This window comes from Somniosus microcephalus, chromosome 7 (genome assembly GCF_052327205.1).
Source record: "Somniosus microcephalus isolate GS21.2 chromosome 7, FLI_Smic_1.0, whole genome shotgun sequence".
Taxonomy (NCBI): domain Eukaryota; kingdom Metazoa; phylum Chordata; class Chondrichthyes; order Squaliformes; family Somniosidae; genus Somniosus; species Somniosus microcephalus.
In genome coordinates this window covers 199,901,703-199,924,512 of record NC_140993.1, presented here as the reverse complement: position 1 = coordinate 199,924,512, position 22,810 = coordinate 199,901,703, and the positions used below count along the sequence as shown (strand labels likewise).

The following is a 22,810-nucleotide window of genomic DNA, read 5'->3' as shown; positions in this document are numbered from 1 at the left end:
TTGGGATAGTCAGAGGGTGAAAGGCTTGGAGGGAGCAGAATTCTTAAAGTGCATCCAGGAAAGCTTTTTGAGCCAACATGTAGAAAGTCCTACAAGAGAGGGGGCGGTACTGGACCTAATTCTAGGGAATGTAGCCGGGCAGGTGGTGGAAGTGTCTGTAGGAGAGCATTTTGGCGATAGTGACCACAATTCGGTGAGATTTAAGGTGGTCATGGAAAAAGACAAAGACGGCCCGGAAATCAGGGTTCTAAATTGGGGGAAGGCCGATTTTAATAAGATAAGACAGGATCTGGCAAAAGTGGACTGGGAGCAGCTACTTATAGGAAAATCCACATCAAAACAGTGGGAGGCTTTCAGAAGGGAAATAGAGAGAGTACAACACCAACATGTTCCTGTAAAGGTCAAGGGTGGGACCAACAAGCAAAGGGAACCTTGGATGACAAAGGATATACAAAAATGCATTAGGAAAAAAAGGGGGGCTTTTGGCAGTTACAAAAGACAAAAGACGGTGGAAGCCCTAGAGGAGTATAGGAGGTGCAGGGGCATACTTAAAAAGGAAATTAGGAGGGCGAGGAGGGGCCATGAAATAACACTGGCGAGCAAAATAAAGGAAAATCCTAAGATGTTTTATAAGTATATTAAGGGCAAGAGGATAACCAGGGAAAGGGTAGGGCCCATTAGGGACCAAAGTGGCAAGCTGTGTGTAGAGCCAGATGAAGTAGGTGGGGTTTTAAATGAATTTTTTGCCTCAGTGTTCACTATGGAGAAAGACGATGTAGATATAGAAGTCGGGCAAGGGGACTGTGACATACTTGAACATATTAGCATCGAGAGGGAGGAGGTACTAGCGGTTTTAGCAGGCCAAAAAGTGGATAAATCCCCAGGCCCGGACGAGATGTATCCCAGGCTGTTGTGGGAGGCAAAGGAGGAGATTGCAGGGGCTCTGACACAAATTTTCAGAACCTCTCTGGCCACAGGGGATGTACCAGAGGACTGGAGAACAGCTAATGTAGTACCATTATTCAAGAAGGGTAGCAGGGATAAACCAGGGAATTACAGGCCAGTGAGCCTAACATCTGTGGTAGGGAAATTATTGGAAAAAATTCTGAGGGACAAAATTAGTCTCCACTTGGAGAGGCAAGGATTAATCGGGGATAGTCAGCATGGCTTTGTCAAGGGTAAATCATGTCTGACCAATCTGATTGAATTTTTCGAGGGGGTGACTAGGTGTGTGGATGAGGGAAATGCTGTGGATGTGGTTTACATGGACTTCAGTAAAGCTTTTGACAAGGTCCCGCATAGGAGACTGGTCAAGAAGGTAAGAGCCCATGGGATCCAGGGGGCCTTGGCGCGTTGGATCCTAAACTGGCTGAGTGGCAGGAGGCAGAGGGTGATGGTCGAAGGTTGCTTTTGTGACTGGAAGCCTGTGTCCAGTGGGGTACCTCAGGGATCGGTGCTGGGTCCCTTGCTGTTTGTGATCTACATTAATGATTTGGATGAGAATGTAAAGGGTATGATCAGTAAGTTCGCGGATGACACGAAAATTGGTGGGGTGGTAAATTGCGAGGAGGAAAGCCTCAGGCTGCAGGACAATATTAACGGGTTGGTCAGATGGGCGGAAAAGTGGCAAATGGAATTTAACCCGGAAAAGTGCGAGGTGATGCATTTTGGACGGACAAATAAGGCAAGGGAATACACAATGAGTGGTAGGACCCTAGGAAGTACAGAGGGTCAGAGGGACCTTGGTGTACATGTACATAATTCCCTGAAGGCAGCGGAACAGGTAGATAAGGTGGTTAAAAAGGCTTATGGGATACTTGCCTTCATTAGCAGAGGCATAGAATATAAGAGCAGGGAGGTTATGATGGAGCTGTACAAAACGCTGGTGAGGCCACAGCTGGAGTACTGTGTGCAGTTCTGGTCGCCTCACTATAGGAAGGATGTGATTGCTTTGGAGAGGGTGCAGAGAAGATTCACCAGGATGTTACCTGGGATGGAGCGCCTCAGCTATGAAGAGAGACTGGACAGGCTGGGGTTGTTTTCCTTGGAGCAAAGAAGGCTGAGGGGGGACCTGATTGAGGTGTACAAAATGATGAGGGGCATAGATAGGGTAGATAAAGAGGAACTTTTCCCCTTAGTAGGGGGGTCAATAACAAGGGGGCACAGATTCAGGGTAAGGGGCAGGAGATTTAGGGGGGATTTGAGGAGGAACTTTTTCACCCAGAGGGTGGTTGGAAGCTGGAACTCACTGCCTGAAAGGGTGGTAGAGGCAGGAACCCTCACAACATTCAAGAAGCATTTGGATGAGCACTTGAAATGCCATTGCATACAAGGCTATGGACCAAATGCTGGAAAATGGGATTAGACTGGACAGGGAGGGATGGGCGGCGCAGACACGATGGGCCGAAGGGCCTCTTTCTGTGCTGAAAAACTCTATGACTCTATGACTCTATGAGACCGTCCCAATGGAACAGCTCCCTCTTTCCCTAGTACTGGTGCCAGTGCCCCATGAACTGAAACCCCTTCCTCCCACACCATTCTTTGAGCCATGCATTTAAACCTTTAATCTGTTTGTCCCTATGCCAATTTTCACGTGGCTCAGGTAACAATCCAGAGATACATAATTGGCAAGTATCTCTAATTTATCAGGAACATTTTCACCACACACCCTGAGGAAGTTGCTGAAGGTACGATACCAGTGTTTCCATACCTTAGCAGTTGTAGGTGAATTCGGGTCCAGGTCAAGACGGGCGGGTCTGAGTAGTTTGTCCATGATGAATTGATTACTATGTCGGAGTTCCCTTCTACAGTTGAAGTCAGAGCGTGGAGCCGATACACAGTTGATTAAATTGACGTAAGAAAACTACTAAGCAGTTGGTTTGCGTACAAAACAAGGCTTTAATCAACTGTTTCACAACCATGGGTTCTAGTTACATCACTAGTTCCTGGTTACAAAAACGTCCTGAGCAAGTTGGGCCCACGCCCGAGTATTTATACCTTCCTTGGACGGTGCCACCGGCTGGCCGCCCAGTGTTATCTCATGAGTCATTTCTACATGAATGGTAAGATTCATGACATTGGGTATAGCTACAGCTTAAGTCATGACATTTTATTTCCCACTGTACTTCCATTGTAACTAATTCATTTCACTAGTCATACGTGAGACCATCGGGTTTCTGTTTTCACCAACAAAAACAAACTGAATTGTGGAATGTGAGCACAAAAATTAATAAAAATCCTGAAAACCAATGTAATAAAAAATAAAATTAACTTTGTCAGTCTCCTCTCAACCTTCTCTGCTCTAAGGAGAACAACCCCAGCTTCTCCAGTTTATCCACGTAACTGAAGTCCCTCATCCCTGGAACCATTCTCGTAAATCTTTTCTGCACCCTCTCTAAGGCCTTCACATCCTTCCTAAAGTGTGGTGACCAGAATTGGATACAATACTCCAGTTGAGGCCGAACCAGTGTTTTATAAAGGTTCATCATAACTTCCTTGCTTTTGTATTCTATGCCTCTATTTATGAAGCCCAGTATCCCGTATGCTTTTTTAACCACTTTCTCAAGCTGCCCTGCCATTTTCAACAATTTGTGCACATATACCCCCAGGTCTCTCTGTTCATGCACTCCCTTTAGAATTGTACCCTTTAGTTTATATTGCCTCTCCTCATTCTTCCTACCAAAATGTATCACTTCGCACTTTTCTGCGTTAAATTTCATCTGCCATGCCCATTTCACCAGCCTGTCTATGTCTTCTTGAAGTCTATCACTATCCTCCTCACTGTTCACTATACTTCTATGTTTTGTGTCATCTGCAAATTTTGAAATTGTGCCCTGTACACCCACATCCAAGTCATTAATATATATCAGGAAAAGCAGTGGTCCGAGAACCGACCCCTGGGGAACACCACTGTATACCTTCTTCCAGTCCGAAAATCAACCATTCACCACTACTCTCTGTTTCCTATCACTTAGCCAATTCCGTATCCATGCTGTCACTGTCCCTTTTATTCCATGGGCTTCAACTTTGCTGGCAAGCCTATTATGTGGCACTTTATCAAATGCCTTTTGGAAATCCATGTACACCACATCAACTGCATTGCCCTCATCAACCCTCCCTGTTACCTCATCAAAAATCTCAATCAAGTTAGTTAAACACGATTTGTCTTTAACAAATCCGTGCTGGCTTTCCTTAATTAATCCATATTTGTCCAAGTGACTGTTAATTTTGTCCCGGATTATAGTTTCTAAAAGCTTCCCCACTACCAAGGTTAAACTGACTGGCCTGTAGTTGCTGGGTTTATCCTTACAGCCTTTTTTGAACAAGGGTGTAACATTTGCAATTCTCCAGTCCTCTGGCACCAGCCCTGTATCCAAGGAGGATTGGAAGATTATGGCCAGTACCTCTGCAATTTCCATTTTTACTTCCCTCAGCATTCTAGGATGCATCCCATCTGGTCCTGGCGACTTGCCTACTTTAAGTACAGCCAGCCTTTCTAGCACCCCCTCCTTATTAATTTTTATCTTCATCCAGCATCTCAACTACATCCTCTTTCATAGTCTGAAAAATTGATTCCTGGGTAGATTCCAAGTGAATGGCAGATGCCTGAGGTGCAAGTGCACATGCCTGTCTTCTCTGAACCTGAATGCTTGGTCCACTTTTAAATCCATGGCAACTATTGGCTGAGCAGTGTGCCGCTTCTGGCTGAACATCTGGGCACTATTCAAATTTAATTTGCATGAAATATGGGGAATATTATGATACCCATGCATGCTTTCTGCATGGCCTCCTAATAACTGATAGATTTCAGGATCGCAGAACTAGGAGCACAGCAATTCCAGTGCTTAGGCCTAGCTACCCAATTCTGAGAAGGGTGGGTCAAATCTGTGGGTGCGCTCCATAAGTATAATCAGGAATACAAGTCTTTTGACAAGATGCTTTTTAGTTTCAAAATGTGCACATTTTTTGTCCTGCAATACATGCCAAAATTATTTTTCTCTTTTCTAGTAATTATTTTCTTATTCCATTTTTATCTTATCTCTCTTCCCTCTCTTTAGCCCCCCTTATGCCATGCATTAAATCTGAATGAGAGAGTGAGTAGACACCCTGATTCCAGGCTTCTACCAATGCCTCATGATCCAGTGGGTGAGGGTAAGTTGGGGAGTTAGTTGGGGAGTTAGGTGCATGAAAGCAGAGAAATCAGTTCAATAAATGCATTACTGTAACAACAAAAATGGTTTAATGATGCATTAAGTATTGTTTGTCTGAAATATATCCTCAGTACCTTTTGGACCTGGCAAGATTACGTGAGTTGCACAGATGTCTGAGGCAGGACGGGTTGCAGTGAGAGACAGAGTCTGTACTTGGAGAACTATGAGCAAGAGCAAAAATCTCTTTACCCACTCAACTTCCATTCCTCTAGTTTTTTCCAACCTGCAAAAAAAATGAAATGCAGCAGTCCTCAGAATTTATAATTAAGTTTGCTTCTGGGGGAGATCTTGACTTTGAGCGTCAGTGTATAATGGGTGACAGCGAATCGGCAGCCCATTTTTCATCTCTCCTGATTTTTATTTCTATTAAAGTCAATGGAAGTAAACACCGGGAGAGATGCTGCTGATTCGTTGCTACCTGTTTTACACGATCACACAAGGTCAATATCTAGACATAGAAATTCGTCTCGGGCGGTGGCGCACAACAGGCGGTATCGGATCTTCCGCCTTTTATACGGAGTGCCTGATATTCCGTTCCATTGACTGCAGTGGAACTGAATATCAGACGCTGTGTATAATGGATGGAGGATCCGATACCGCCTGTTTTGCGCCACTGCCCGAGACGAATTTCTAGCCCCTACTCTTTTCATACCTTACTGCAATACTTTTAAAATGCATTCAATTTATGTAAAAGAAATGACTTGACACAACACCTACAAATAGATGTTTTCCAATAAGAAATTCAGGATCATATTATAGCATTTAGAAAACCACATGACACGCCCCGATTTATACTAATGTTATATTTACAGCACATAAAACACATGTTTGAAGGTGGGGCAATTCACCAGATAATACAATAATTCATTACATAGTTAACATTGTATTTATTATAGATACTTGTAGATCTCCTGTGATGTTACTCGAAGAAAGCTATTTGCTTGGATCAGATGGTATAATAGTGAATGTATCATTGCAAAACTATATAGAAATAATAGTAAAATGAATGTTAGCAATTGAAAATTGGGACAAAATTGTATATTAGAAGGTTTTTATATGATAACAGAGAATTGCAAATAATAAAATGAATTAAACTAAATGAATGCAAAATATATAACATTATTTGTAAAGTGCATTTATATATGTAAAAATTGTGGAATAGTTTTCTGTAAAGTATTGAACATGATTGAATGCAGTATTTTGTATATAAATTATACAATAAGAGCATTTAGATAATTTTATGTTGATTCAAATGTGAGTGCAAAATTGGATATGTGAGAATTTGGAGGGCGTATGTTGGGGAGTTAGGCTTGAGTGGTGGGAGGTATGAACCTTTAGGAGAAAAGGAGGAAGCTGTCGAGTTGTGGACAGGTTAGTGGTAGTGAATGGATAAAAGGCTGTCATGGCGAGTGGGTAGTGTTGGACAGCGGGTCGGTGAGTGACAGGAAATGTTGAAAAGTTTTATCAGGATAGTTAGGGTTTTCAGAGAATTTGGCGGTGGCAAATAATGACCACAGTAATGGTTGGTCTGATGAGGAAAGAGCAATTCAGGGCAGTTACAATGAAGACAATGGTGAAAAAATGGGAGGGAGGAAAGCTCTTAGTAATGAGACTGAATTTTCGTGGCCTTCCCATCGTTAAAGTGTTGTATTCGGATGGGAACTAACGAGAGCTGGATTTGATTACACTAAGGTCTCCGCTCCTTTTCCAACCCGCCAAAATTGGGCAGGTGCATGCAAATGTGGAAATAACATCATACAACGTAATCCCTGCATTTGTACCCTTAGGAATGCTGGGCAGATGGGATACCTGAGCCTTCCTGGCACCCAACAACAATAAGGGCATCAAAGGCTGCTACATTGCTGAAGGCCAGGGTTTATTTTGAATAAAAGGCTTGATATCTTTTTCTTCAATTTCTTTGGTCGGTCCACTATCACCACAGTGACCCCCCATTCTAATTTCCTGTACCAAGCACTCAAGTTGCACTGATACTCATCCACTTTATGTAGTGCTCTGACCTCAGGCATTGGGTCTGATGATATAAAATGCTAAAAGAACAAATTATGGTGAAATAATCAAATATAAACAATGAAATGAAGTGTTTTTTCTGTTAACAAATACTGTTTATAAATTTTTTCGATGTGGGGTGGTGGGGGCGTTTTCAGAGTTCAACCCAAAAAAAGATAATTTAATTATGAAGCAGCCATCAAAACTTGTTTAGTAACATTGGTTATTTGATTCCAAAAAGGTTCAGCCTTTATCCTGACACTCTCAAAAGCATTCAAGTGTCCTTTCTGCTTCCATGCATGGCAACCATATGCACATATCAGACACTTTCCTCCTTTCTAAGTCAATCACAGTACAGCCCATTTCACCTCAGCTTTGACAAGATCCAGTGCTTTGTTTCCTACTCAGTATTCACTGCAGTATAACTTTATTGCATGAGGATTGGCTCCATGCTTTCACCTCTCCTCATTGCACAGTAGCTGTATGATTAAGGCCTAACTTTGCAGAATTCAATGGTTTGTGAGTTTGCTCAAGTTGTGATTGTACTTTACATGTTGCATCGAATTTTGTACAAACTTGGCATTCGTTTTCTCTGTGCCTGTCTTTTGTTCTGTGTGGCCAGGGTTTGAATTTCAGCAGATTGGATAAAATCTCACCTCACACAATGTGAAACTAGCTTTGGTGGTCTCAATCTAATTCCTAATGGATCCAGGTCTTCAGTGCAAAACTGTCAGAAGTTGGAGCTAAATGCTATTCAACTTTACTGGTGCATATTTTTTGTTACAAATTCCCTTCATAAACCACTGGGGTCCTGATCTGTACTCAGTGAGGTAGTAGAGTGACTAACAAATAGCAGCAACTGTCAGAGGACCATTTCCATTCTGTTTTTTAATAGTGCTGACATATATTCTACCACTAGATTCCACCCTTGAACATTGTGCTCGTGCCATGAAATTTTTCAGGTTGTAAATATTTACATAAAGACTTTTAGGGGGAAAAATTCAGTTGGTTGCGCCTCCCGTTAGCGCCTTAAGATGGTGCCAAGTGGGGCGCAAAGCAACTAGCGCCCGGGCGCGGCGATATCTGCGCCTCTCGCGAAATTAACTAGAGATTTTGCGGTGGCACTAAACACTACCGCCACGATCTCCTGCGCCGGCAGATCATGACGTCAGTCGAGTGTGCAACGCCCCGGTAGCACCCGGACCGGATATTGAGTGGCGCCCCCTGCCTTACCGCCTGCCGCTAGCAACGACAGGTTGAGGGGTGCTTTCTGCGACCACTTCCTGCCTTTTTTTGTTGGTGACATTTTTGCACCATGCATTCTGAGAGAGAGAGAGGGAGACTTCTGGAGAGATTCAACGCTGTGTAAAGGAATTTAGGGTACTGAGCAGCAATTTTAGGTTCATTTTGATTTGCCCTTCCTTGTATTGATTTAGAAGAGACTGTGGGGGCTGCACTGTGAGCTCTTTCCCTGGGGCTCTCCATTGTTCTTTCCAGCAGATTTGATGTACAAGTCTCTCCAGGCTGAGATTCAAGGCTGCAATGAGCAGGATGTGGATGGAGAGCAAGATCAACCCACCCCTTTAAGAACTGGCCGGTGCCATTGTGTCTGTGTTCCATTGCTGACTGACATCACATGAGCTTCGCCCGCCCTCTGAGGTAGCGCCTCGCTCCTCGGCCTTAGCGCCTTAAGAGAGGTGTGTAGTGCCTGATTTAGCGCTCCAATCACCTCCAGGGATGATAAAAGCCAAGTTTGCTGTCGGAGATGATAATTAGCGGCAGGTGCTAAACTTTGCGCACCACCAATAATGGCGCCCCAAATGGGGCGATACTGAATTTTTCCCCCTTACTGTTTTTCACTGGCGAATAGCTTGGGAGAAGCGCAGGGTAAGAGAGACCTTACCCCATGCACCCAATTATAGCCTAGATGGTGATATTAGCAGACAAATGCTTAACGTATTTAAAAGATGTCCTTTAATTTAAATGGGTTAACATGCTTGCTAAAATAGCAGATAGTAGAATATCGAACAATAATGGGCCAGAATTTACGGTGTCTTCGACCGCGTACAGTCAGCGTATACCATCCTATTCCTTCTCTTTGGGCCCCGCAAGTTCTGGGTTTCTGCATGCGTTGCGCATGCGCAAAATCCCGGACCTTGTGATCTGTCAAGGTATGCCCCAACAGATCTACCGAACTGACTGAGAAATCAGGTTTGCTGGCGCAGAGTTGAGCTATTTGCCCAATTGCTGCCCAACAATTGTCCATGAAACTCTTACGGCTGGTTAATATAAATTTAAATTAAAAATTAAAAAATAAAGAATGATGCAAACACTTAAGATTAGTTTATGCAAATATTGGCCTGGATTAAAATGTTTAAAATTATTTTTCAAAAAATACATTTTATATTGTATTTGGTGTAATTAAGGGACTTCTAATTAAATTTGAAAACCAGAACATCTATATTTATTAGAGTTGTCTAAACTGTTTAATTATTTGGGGATTCCATTTCATGTCATATGGGAATTCCATTCGGAAATGACTGCAAAGGAATCCTCCTTTTTCATTGGACGACCTGGCCCACGTGATCCCAGGGATGCTTTTGAACAGCCTGTGTCCCTGGGATCTGTGGGCCTTTACGCAGGCGTACGCCTGCAGGCCTAGGGCCCAAACTCTCTGTAGCTGTGGGCCAGGAGGTAAGTTCGGAAATGTTTCGCGGGTCAGAGGCGTACTCCGGAGGTATGCCTCTGACCCAAATTCAGGGCCATTATCTCCAATGGTAATTATTAGGCTCATAAGATTGATTAAGAAGGCTACAGTATATGAGTTAGTGGGAGCAAAATTGGACATTGTTTCATCCGTTCATTGGGTGCAAAATGGAGGAAACTGTGGTGTAAGTGCCTTTAAGAGCCCCCTGTGTACTGTAATTCCGGTAATGGCCACTCGGGCTATATAAGCCTGTATATTGTTTTGTATCTGTTAGTTCACCTCCAGACTTTGTCCAGTAAACACCTGTAAACCAACTCCTGCATTCCGTGTCTTCATTAACACACGGATACAACAGTGGCGACAAATTGGAAACGGACTTACCTGCAATTCGGCAGCACCTCAAGGAGATCGATTCCTCAGATGAAGGAAGAAGAAAACAAAGAAAAAAAACTGGTTTCACCAGCTAGCCAGGCTGGTGGCAGGTACTGCAATAATCCTTCCTGGGCGGCGGGCTGGGGCTCGATCGGCTGGCTCTACAGCGGGGCCAAGCAGTGAAGGCACAGGCAAACAAATATGAAGGGTGGAGCACTCGGGAGACGGCCAGCTCTGCAAAGCAGGTCGGCGTTCGGACCACGCAGAGGGCGGGGAAAGTCCCAGAGAGTCCGGCGGGAACAAGTCTCCGACTATTAAAAATATTTGTATAAATAAAAACCATGAAGAACAGCGTTGTCAGCAGCAACAGCGGCGGGAAAGCGCGGGAGGCGCCATTTTTTTTTTCAACAAGGAAGAAAGGAAAGCGCGGGAGGCGCCATTTTTTTTTAGGATGCCTAAGACTGGCAACATTACTACTTTCGATAGTGATGTAGATGATTGGGCCACATATGTGGAAAGAGTGGAAGTATATTGCACAGCGAATGAAATAAAGGATGATAAAAAGGCATCGGTACTTCTAAATCTAATGGGCGCAAGGACATACAGGCTGTCACGAAACTTATTCACTCCAGCCAAACCGATGGACAAGAATTTTAAGGAGATTGTTGATACCCTACACTGCCAAGTCGGGGCAGGACTGGCAGATTCTCTATGAGACAAATTCGTTTGCGGTCTCCTAAGTGAAGGAACATAAAAAGGCTACTTTCTGAGAAAGATTTGACACTGGACAAGGCTTTCAGTGCAAGAGGAGCTGCAGAGATACAGCAAAAGCCACAGGACTTCGGCACCCATGAAATGACACGGGGTTTCGAGAGATGTTATCGCTGCGGCAGATCCACCCATGACCAGAGGGACTGCTGGTTCAAGGACAAAACATGCAGGCAATGCGGAAAGATGGGACACATTACACGTGTATGCCGATCTGGAAAAAAAAAATCCACTGACAGAAAAAAAATCAATAAGGAAAAGTACAGAAAGGTACAAATGATGACGGACAGTAGCTCCGAAGACCAGAAGAGCGATAGCGACTCCGGAAACAAGAGACTAAGCTCTCTCAAATTACATAATGTAATTGCCAAAGAAGATTACCAGACCATTTGGGTTACCCTCATGATAGCGGGGTCCCCAGTTAAAATGGAGCTAGATACAGGATCAGCTCTGACCGTCATAAGTAGACGGGATTACGAGCGGCTATTTCCGCATATACCTTTGAAAGATACATCCATTATCTTGAAAACATATACGGGGCAGAAAGTATACCCCAAAGGGAAAATAAAGGTGCCTGTTGTATACAACGGCAAGGAAATACAGAAGTTGTATTTATATGTTCTGCAAGATGGTGGTCCACCGCTGTTGGGACGTGAATGGATCAGGAAGGTACGTTTGGACTGGCACTCCATTCAGGCACTGACGGTGACCAGTAAGAAAAAAAATGATGATGACATCATACCTGAACGATTAAAAGACATCTTGGCCAACGCCAAAGAAGTGTTCCAACGGGAACTAGGAACCTTGAAAGGCATCACCGCCTCAATAAAGGTGGAAGATGCGGCAATTCCCAAGTTTTTTAAGGCAAGGCCGGTGCCATATGCAATTCGTCCAGCAGTCGAGGCAGAGCTGGAGAATTTGGAAAAGACAGGCGTGTTATCCAAGATAGATTGGAGCAAGTGGGCAACGCCCATCGTCCCGGTCATGAAGAAAACGTTAAATAATGATAAATCTGAAGAACAGAGAAAAATTCGCATCTGTGGGGACTTCAAGGCGACTGTAAACCCAGTCCTTCACACGGTACAGTATCCTCTTCCGAGAATAGAAGATATTTTCGCCTCACTATCCGGAGGGAAACGTTTCACAAAAATTGACTTGGCACAGGCATATCTACAGATGGAGGTTGAGGAGGCCTCTAAAAAGTATCTCACAATAAACACACACAAAGGCCTGTACCAGTACAATCGACTGGTTTTCGGAATAGCATCAGCTCCAGCTATCTGGCAAAGAGCTATGGAACAAGTCCTGCAAGGGATTCCTGGGACTCAATGCTACCTAGACGACATCCTTGTAACAGGAGAAAATGACAACGAACACCTTGCCAATTTGGAGAAGGTGCTCACTAGGCTGAGAGAACGGGGCCTACGAGCAAACCGCCCCAAGTGCGAATTTTTGCAGAAACAAATATCATATTGTGGACACATAATTAATGAAGAAGGGTTGCATAAGTCCCCTGAGAAAATTGAAGCGGTCATAAAAGCAGCAGCACCTGAAAATGTCTCACAATTAAGGTCGTTCCTGGGATTGATAAATTACTACCATAAATTTTTACCGAACTTGTCAACTGTTCTGCACCCTCTTAACGAACTGCTACAAACGGGAGTAATTTGGGAATGGAGCGAGGACTGTAAACGTGCCTTCCATAAATGTAAAGGCTTGATCACGTCCAAGGAAGTTTTGGCTCATTACAACCCATCACTGCCAATCAGACTGGCGTGCGATGCATCCCCTTACGGCGTAGGAGCGGTATTATCACATAGATTCCCTGATGGCTCAGAACGGCCGATAGCTTTTGCGTCACGCTCATTGAACTCAGCTGAGCGTAACTATGCCCAGATCGACAGGGAAGCACTCAGCCTGGTATGGGGAGTGAAGAAATTCAACCATTACCTACACGGACAAAAATTTACCTTGTTGACTGACCATCAACCCCTCGTCTCCATATTCAACCCTAAAAAGGGTGTTCCCATTATGACAGCGCAAAGGCTACAGAGGTGGTCCCTTTTCCTAGGGGCACACCAATATGACATAGAATACAAAGGATCAAAACAGCATGGGAATGCTGACGGTTTATCGCACCTACCGTTGCCAACGGTAGAAGAGGCACCTACAGTAGACCCAGTGGAGATGTTCCACTCAACCATAGTGGAATGTCTACCAGTAACAAATTCTGCCATTGAAAAGGAAACAAGGAATGACCCGACTCTCTCACGAGTCTACGATTTAACAGTGAAGGGATGGCCAGCACATGGCGAACCACTGTTGCCAGCATTCTCGCAAAGAAGAGAACAGCTGTCAGTGTGCCGAGGAACCTTGATGTGTGGATCCCGAGTGGTGATTCCACCCAAACTCCAGGATAAAGTGCTAAAGGAGCTTCACGAGGGGCATCTGGGTGGAGTGAAAATGAAGAACCTAGCCAGAGCGTTTGTGTGGTGGCCAGGTATCGATGGAGACATAGAAGAAATGACCAAGAGCTGCCTAGGATGCCAGAAGGTCCAAAACGCCCCACCACAAGCCCCTCTACATCCAGGGGAGTGGCCCTCATCTCCATGGCAAAGGGTACACATCGACTTTGCTGGTCCATTTATGGACTCAATGTTCTTTATCGCGGTTGATGCACACTCCAAGTGGCCGGAGGTAATAAAGATGTCCTCCACCACCACGGAAAAAACCATCACAGTATTAAGGACCATATTTGCCAGGAATGGGCTGCCTGAACAGATCTGTTCTGATAATGGACCGCAATTTGTGTCCGAAGAATTCAGGAAGTTCTTAAAAAACAATGAGGTTAAGCACTACACGTCCGCCCCATACCATCCCGCCACCAATGGATTGGCTGAAAGGTTTGTCCAGACCTTCAAGAAGGCCATAAAGGCCATGGGTAATGAAGACATAAAACTTCAGCATAAGGTAGATAACTTCTTGTTTGCATACAGGAATGCAACACATGTGGTTACAAACCAAACTCCCGCCATGATGTTCTTCAATAGAAGCCTAAGATGCCGGCTGGATTTGATCAAGCCAAACATCAGAAGGGACGTGGAGAACCGGCAATTTCAAGGCATGAATGAAAAGCCAACTAGAACCTTCCAGATAGGTCAACAAGTTTTGGCCCGGGACTACCGTACCGAGAAATGGCAGCCTGGAACTATTTGCACACGACTAGGACCGCTGATGTATACCGTGGACATTGGAGAAAGCATAATAAGGCACCATGCTGACCAGATCATAGAGTCTTCTGAAAAGGGACAACCTACACCACAACTCTATATGCCTAATGATGAAGTAGAGATACCCATAGTATCTACCTCCGATCCGATGATACTGGAACCAGATGAACCCAACACTGGCATTCAAGCCGAATCAGCCTTGCCAAAAGAACCTACTACACCACCAGAAACTACTACACCACCGAGGCGTTATCCGGACCGAGTCAGGAAGCCTCCAGAGAGACTGACTTATAATTGATTAACTGCAGCAATGTGTAGATTATTGTTCTTGTAACATGTTAATTAATGATTACTTAAAATATTATGTACTGGTTGTCTAAAAGGGGAGGAATTGTGGTGTATGTGCCTTTAAGAGCCCCCTGTGTACTGTAATGCCGGTAATGGCCACTTGGGCTATATAAGCCTGTATATTGTTTTGTATCTGTTAGTTCATCTCCAGACTTTGTCCAGTAAACACCTGTAAACCAACTTCTGCATTCCGTGTCTTCATTAACACACGGATACAACAGAAACGAGGTCCAATTTCACAGAGTTACGTTGATTGCCTCAAGGGCACCTGAAATATATCTGCACCAGCCATTCTTTCTCTGGGCCTGACCGATGGGCTACATTGGGATGCCCGATTGATGCCCGCAGCTCGCTAGTCTCATGGTAATGAGCCCAAAGGTCAATTTCGGGTGATTCTCGGGCTGACCTCTTTGGACACACGTTGCAGTCACTCCACCCATTTCGTACCCATAGTTGGGCACTAACCAATTTCTTCCCCAGTCAGTTAGATTAAGGCTAAAGTCCATAATCCAGAAAGAAATGAAATATTCTTATATTGGATTATTCACTTTCACAACAATACTTCATTCTGGAGTCATGTTTGCATTTATTTTAGGTAAACATTTTGCTTCTGTTTTTTTTCCAAGTGGACTGTTAGCAACTTTTTGATTTCTTTTAGGAAGTTCACCCTTTTTGTTCTGCTTCTTTCTGTTGACAGCTAGGAAGTTAAAAATTTGCCTTAAGGGCAAGATTTTCTTTCAACTGTGAACATCATTCTAAATCTGCAACCATAGTGATTCGTGGCAACAGGGTGCTAAAACCATATTTTATTGAATATAGAATATTGTTTTCCTGCAGTTGAATATTTAAATCATTATTTGAATATTGTAGTCCTCTTGTGCACTTTGTATTACTGTTATTCTAAGTGTATCAGGCACACATGATTTAATTACTTAAAGTGACTATCCAGGATCATTCCAGAAAGAAAGAACTTGCATTTATATAGCACCTTTCATGACCTCAGGATGCCCCAAAGCATTTTACAGCCAATTAAGAACTTTTAAAGTATAGTCACTGTTGTAATGTTGAAAATGTGGCAGCCAATTCGCGTACAGCAAGATTCCACAAAAAGACAGCAAATGATTGCCTGGCAACAATGCAATGCTTCATTTGCAGCTGCTGTTCAGTCAATGGCAATGGGCTTGAGGGTATAATTGTATTTCAGTTCTTGTGTGACCTAGGACTTGGTGATACTACCCTGTGTAAACTTGCCTCTGCATAACAAATCATAACCAATTGCACAAGGTTGGATTTCTTTTTAACTGTTCATAGTAACTGGTTACAATATTGAAGCATTACACCATTAATGCTTATTACACAGGAAGATGTTCTGGTAAAAGGCTGAATAGTAGTGGGGAGGCCTTGTGGCCACCACCATCACCTCTGAGGAATTGTATTGAAGCTGTTGGGCTGAGCGTTTTGAAGAAGATTAATCTGCCCCTTACAGATAATACTGTGCCAAGGATACAAGTTTCAGACCACATAATGAATTCCTGATATCAGCATTGTCATTGAGATCGGACTCAAGGGCACTGAAGTTATGCATGGGATACTAGCATATGAACACTTAATGTATTTGCCTGAAATTCCTCTCTGCACTATTATAGTGGAGGAATTAAACTATTTATTGTGAAAGGATGAATCTGTCTTTCTGCCCCATCTGCCCATTCAGGTGGAAGTAAAAAGTAAAAGCACTATTTTGAAGACGAGCAGGAGAGTTCGCCTTGGTGTCCTGGCCAATATTTATCCCTCAATCAACATCACTAAAACAGAATACCTGGTCATTATCACATTGTTGTTTGTGGGAACTTGCTGTGTGCAAATTAGCTGCTGTGTTTCCTGTGTAACAACAGTGACTACACTTCAAAAAGTACTTCATTGGCTGTAAAGCACTTTGAGATATCCTGAAGTAATGAAAAGTGCTATATAAATGCAGGTTCTTTCTTTCTTCAATGCTTCCACCAAAATAGTGGAGAGAGAAATTTCTAACAAATGCGTTAAGTCTTGTATGCCATGGGGTATTTGCGGAGAGAGAGAGAGAGAGAGAGATGGAAGGGAGTGAAAATCAGAGGACTAGTCACATGGGCCACCTTTACACAACTCTGAGCAGTAGGTAATTGAGTGATATTACTGGGAGTTGAACTCCTCACCTTCTGAGCTAGAATGGTGCTTCGTGATGGACAACACAAAAAAGAACAGAAAATAACTAACCCAAATCAATCACATTTTTCAAGAGCTGGGTACATTTTGGCACAGTATGTGTTGCTCCCTCATGCTGTGGCATGGAATGGGATGACAAGCATTTCTGTGGGAAACCCTCTACCTGCTGAATTCTGGATCTTAGCCTGCAGTGCTACAGGCAAGGAGGAACTAGCTGAGACTTGGTGCCACAAAGGGAAGGAAAGTGACCATCTGTCTCTTTATTGAACTCCCGCCAGTCAGTTTCACAGCAAAGCTGAACAAGGAGACGGTCATCTGCTTGCTGAGATTAATCATAACAAATGAAGAGGATATGGGTTAGAAAATAGTCCTTGCTGCACCTGTTCTGCAGATGAAAAACAGGGTCAAAAAGTACCAAAGTTGCAGCACAATGTCCTGCACACCAAGGGAAACTGAATTACTTCCAACCTCGGATTTCTGAAATAATGGGAACACCACCACCTCCAAGTTCCCCTCCAAGTCGCACACCATCCTGACTTGAAAATATATCGCCGTTCCTTCATTGTCGCTGGGTCAAAAGTCCTGGAATTCCCTCCCTAACAGCACTGTGGGAGTACCTACACCACACGGTATGCAGTGGTTCAAGAAGGTGGCTCACCACCACCTTCTCAAGGGCAACAAGGGATGGGTAATAAATGCTGGCTTTGCCAGCGATGCCAACATCCCAGGAACTCATTTTAGAAAATATGTCCGACCCCATATTGCGTCGGTTGATTTTTCAGGTGTCTTTGGCAGCCACCTAAAACAAGTGTTAGGCCTCTTGCATATGTTAATAAGAGGCCTTAGGACATCTTTACCAAATTGGGCTGCCTGGAGTGGAGCAGATGCCTGGCCTGTTTGGCTCGGGTTTGCCTGTCTTGGATGCGGCCTAGCAAGCGTCCGCCACCAAAAAAGTAAGTAAAAATAAATTTTACTGCTTGATATGGAATCAGGAGCAGCAAGAATGCTCCTCCCAGCTCCACAGCACTCCTGAGGGCCACTACCAGCCTACGATTGGCCTCCCCTCCCGATGTCCTTCCCCCTCCTACCAGGACTTACCTGAGGGCTGCCGCTGGTGGGACAGGCGGCATGAAATGGATACCTTGAAATGGGAGAGCTGCCTCTAGAGGTGCAACCGGCATTGACAGCTTGAGCAAATGATTTAAATGAGGCCCAAAGCCCAATTTCGGGCGAGGCTCGGGCCTACTGTTTGGTGTACGCACTGCGTGCACACCGTTCGTTATACGCCCAATAAAGGGCCATAACAAATTTCTACCCCTATACTTTACAAAGAAGGAATTGCAGCCCCAAACAAACAAATATATAATTTTGACAGCCTGGAAGTTTTTCTTTACATGTCTGCTTGTACATAATTTACTTCTCTGATTATTTTGTTTTATCCTTTAAACCTGCCGGATCTTAATATATCATCAGATGACAGCTCAACATAAAATGTTGTTTTATCTAACGGTTGCACAGAATATTTTACTGGGAATTTTAGTGTTTAAAAATTCTCTTGGTTCTGTTAATAACATCATAGCCCTGATCCAAATTTAAAAAACACTGAATTTGCCAAGATTGCATCACTTGTAGTAATTCACCATCATTAATGATCCCCTTTCATTTATTTTGTGGACACATCATTATTCTTTCTCTTTGTTTTGATGTCGCTCACCACAGGGTCTCTTGTTTAGCTAGGATTTTCCCTTTTGAGGCCCAGGAGGATATGCAGCTGTTTATATTTAGTGGATTTAATCCTACATGAATAATACTTTACAAATCCTTCTTTCTTGCAACTTTAATCACCAGTTCTATGAAATTGAAAGCTCACAAATAATTCTATACACATAAAACTGTTGAGCCAAGCACTGTGAACAATTCCCAGAAAAAAAAATGAATCATTAGCCGCATATACACAATTTTATATGTTATCGTTTTAAAACAGAAAATTGTTATGGTCCTGCCCCAAAGTCTTATCTGAAAATATTTTTCATTAAACTACACATCCGAGGAAGGGTATCATTCTGAAAATTAAATGAAAACAAAAGCTAAAGAACATGTATGCCCCTGTTTATTTAATGCATACTTTGTTACTCAGAGTTCTTACAAAATAAAGTCAATCCTCATGCTCTAACAGTAAACACGACCTAAAGTTTCTGACTAGGCACAAGATTTGCGTGTTCTGGAACAAGAATAGACAGCTTACCTCTCGAAGCAACAGAATAAAATGGAGGATCTTATCCATGCCTTTCAGCTGGTACCCCATCCAGATCCCATCCTCCCCAGAATGTTTATTCATTGTGACATTTGTTTATTACAGAGTAGCTTTTAATATTGCGCAGGCGGATCACATTGCCCACCCAGTGTTTCTGTTTATAGGATCTGATTCTATGATATTAAAGTTTGTTAAAAAACTATCTGTAAAGTGTGTGACAACCATAAAATAAATGAAAGCATTGTTTACGAAAATGTGATTTATTTAAAATTAATTCCTGCACTGAGAAAATTGCATGGTTTCCTCTATTTCTTTTGAAAAAAGCTATTACTTTGCCTATTTTTCCTGTTTCTTCCCTATGCTATTTCCCTCCACAATGCACTTTCCTCCCAAGCCGACAGCAATGCCTCCACGTATAGGAGGCTGTGAAAAGGTGCAGAAAAATTACACAGGGTGGCTAGAGCTCAAGATTTCTCCTTTTTTTTTGTTAGGGAAATTGCTGCCCTCCATTCTGAACCACATCATAACAGAATGGTGGTGATTGGAAGGGAGCATGGGAGAAGGAAATGGGGTCAAACATTATTTACTGGGCAATGGGGTGGGGTAGGGGGAGGAAAAGGAAGGGCTGGATTTTCTCTGCGGAGGCAAGATGGTGGCGGGATAGCTGGTTGCCGGGTTCCGGTCCCGCTCCTGGCTGCAGCCACTCTGTCAAAGGGATTTTCCCATGATTGGCCTTGTTAAGCCTGTTTCCTTAAAGGGACCATGGCCACATTGAGTTTGACAGTTGTTCTGTCAGTGTTTGACAGCACTGAGGTGCTACAAACACTGACAAGCTCTGCACAAAGGCGGACGGTTGCATCTAGGCTCTCCAAAGACTCCCTCCATATGCTTATAGAGGGAGTCACAGCACGCAGGGAGGTTCTCTTCCCTTCCAAGGGTGGAAGAGACCTCCCCAGGACACCAATGTAGCCTGGTTGCACATTGCACAGGAGGGCAAAAGCAGGGATGTCGTCATGAGTCCCTGGCTGCAGTGGCGCCAACCTTTCAATGATCTCAGTGGATCACGAAACGTTACTGCAAATCCACACTCAAACTCACCCTGCTGTGCCACTCAACACATCCCCATCACTCTGCCTTCCCTACCCTACTTCTGCACATCCTTACTCACACCAACTTACCTTGCCCCTCCACCCATCCCTCTCTATCTATATTATCACTTCCCCATCTCATTAGCCACCCCTCACACTCACCCTCATCCTACTGCAAGCATACCAACTAACAACACACAAGGATGGGCATTTGAGAGGTTTAGCCAATGTCCATGTGAAGTTTCTGGTAATGTGTTGTCATACAGTGAAATCTACATTTTCAACACTTCACCTTATTGGACAGATCTGTGCGCACCTTGAGAAGTGTCTTACTGAGTTCCAATGAATGTTCAGACATAACTACCCCCCCCCTGCCCCATTGTGATCAGTGTACATGGAATGGCTTGGACATTAAAGGGGTGCTTTACGGTGCTGATGTGGGATGGTATCAACCTGGCGCATCATGTGGCAGCCAGGCTTTACAGCGTCAAGTGAAGTAAATCTGGCCATGGTGATGCCATTGCTGGCCTCCCGGGCAGCAATGCTGTCAGGGGCTGATGCCTTGTGTCCTGTGCAGCATCAGGTGATTGCGGAGAAGGTTGGTGATGTTGTTGGTGTGCCTGGTGATGTTGGTGTTGGGGCTGATTGTGGAAGGAATCAGAGGGGCAAGGTGAGATAGTTTCAAGGGTACCGATGTTGCTGCAATAGATGACAGCTGCAGGTGAGATGACAGAAGTGATCTGTCAATGGTGAGAGAGGTTGTTCCAATGAGGTGGCACTGGACATACAGTTGCCTCCAAACACTTGCAAGCTAAAGAAATCTCTATATGTCTTACAAATGCAGTAACCATCAGTTTCTGCACTCTGAAACTGACCATCTGCAACATGTCATCCTTTACACCACTTCTGCAGCTGTCAGCTTATCAGGTACATCAGAGCAGACTCAACTCACGCCAGGGTGAGCTGGCGTGTTCCCCGAGCAGCTGGTAACCCATGGGGGAGAATATAAGATTGGAAAGAAGCCTCAAAATATAATTAAATTGGCTGTTAACAAGCCATTTAATGATCTCAATTGTCTCCCCCACCGCTTGGTGTCAGGTCAGTTCTCCACTGATAGACCCGACACCTGGGAGACTTGAGTGGAGGCGGGTTGACAGCAGGTTTCCTACCCGTTGTCAATCTTTGCTATTTTGACAGCCTCCAATCCCGCCCTCTGAGCGCCGGCAAAATCCAGCCCGAAGGATTTCTTGCAAAAGGTGCTCTTTTGTATGCAGTATGTCAAGAGTTTTGTCAGGAAGGTTATCACAGCTCTTGCCCTTTGTAGTTGTAAGAGTGCATTCTAACCTCTACCTATTTCCACTTGACATGCATTTTTGGTTTGCCTTTGTGTGAAATAGGTTGGAGTGTCATTATATTTTTTAAATGTACAGGAAGTAGTGTTTGGGAATTTCCTTGGAGCTGCTCATGCTCCACCAGTTTAACTTTGCCGGAAGTGCAGCGGAACCCCATTATCACAATCCGGCAAAGTTACGGTGAAGTGGGAGCAACTCTGAAGAAATTCCTGGCCAATGTCATCAAGACGTGCATGCCATTTTCAGGTCTATACAATGGGACAACATTACTACTTAATACCACCCATATGCATGGGGCATCTAGGTGACACTTTCAAACGGAAAGTAACTTAAAAGGGCAGACAGTAATGTGCAGGAGAGACTTATTGGCACATTTAGTTAATTTTCAGATTTTTATTTTATATTTACTGTAGGCAATTCTGTGGGTGAACAGGCTTTATAGGGTGGCTTTGATATGCTCCAATTTTTCTAAAGGTATCCTTCTTTATTTTTGCTACTTTGCAGAGGATGAGGTAGAATAGCACGGATACAAGACAAGCCAGATTGCATCAACATAAGAACATAAGAAGTAAGAGCAGGAGTAGGCCATACAGCCCCTCAAGCCTGCAACGCCATTCAATAAGATCATGGCTGATCATCAACCTCAACTCCAGTTTCCCGCCCAATCTCCATATCCCTTGATTACCCTAGAATCCAAAAATCTATCTATCTCAGCCTTGAATATACTCCAAGACTCAGCATTCACAGCCCTCTGGGGCAGAGAATTCCAAAGATTCACAACCCTCTGAGTGAAGAAATTCTTCCTCATCGCAGTCTTAAATGGCCTATCCTGAGACTATGCCCCCTAGTTCTAGACACTCCAGCCAGGGGAAACAACCTCTCAGCATCTACCCTGTCAATCCCCTTCAGAATCTTGTAAGTTTCAATGAGATCACCTCTCATTCTTCTAAATTCCAGAGAGTATAGGCCCAATCTACACAATCTCTCATCATAGGCCAGCCCTCTCATCCCAGGATTCAATTTAGTGAGCATTCGTTGCACCATCTCCAAGGCAAGTATATCCTTCCTTAGATAAGGAGACCAAAACTGTGCACAGTACTCCAGGTATGGTCTCACTAAGGCCCTGTAAGGTCACAATAGAGGACTGAGCCGTCCCACCATCATTCTTCCAATTGCATATTGAGATAATGGTGGATTTACCTCAAACTTTCTGAGGAACAATGTTCTCCAAAGGTTCCCATTCACCTGACGTGGAGCCAGTGGCTGTAAAGGTGA

General features: G+C 43.9%; 1 protein-coding gene across 1 annotated transcript in view; it reads right to left on the bottom strand.

The window, feature by feature from the left end:
* The window catches only part of LOC147115070 (uncharacterized), a 121,186-nt gene that overhangs the window by 85,557 nt on the left and 12,819 nt on the right, over positions 1–22,810 (bottom strand). Inside the window, exon 3 of the mRNA XM_085993981.1 lies at positions 5,285–5,433. Coding sequence (XP_085850107.1) covers positions 5,285–5,433 — 149 coding nt within the window. The remainder of the gene's footprint in view (positions 1–5,284; positions 5,434–22,810) is intronic.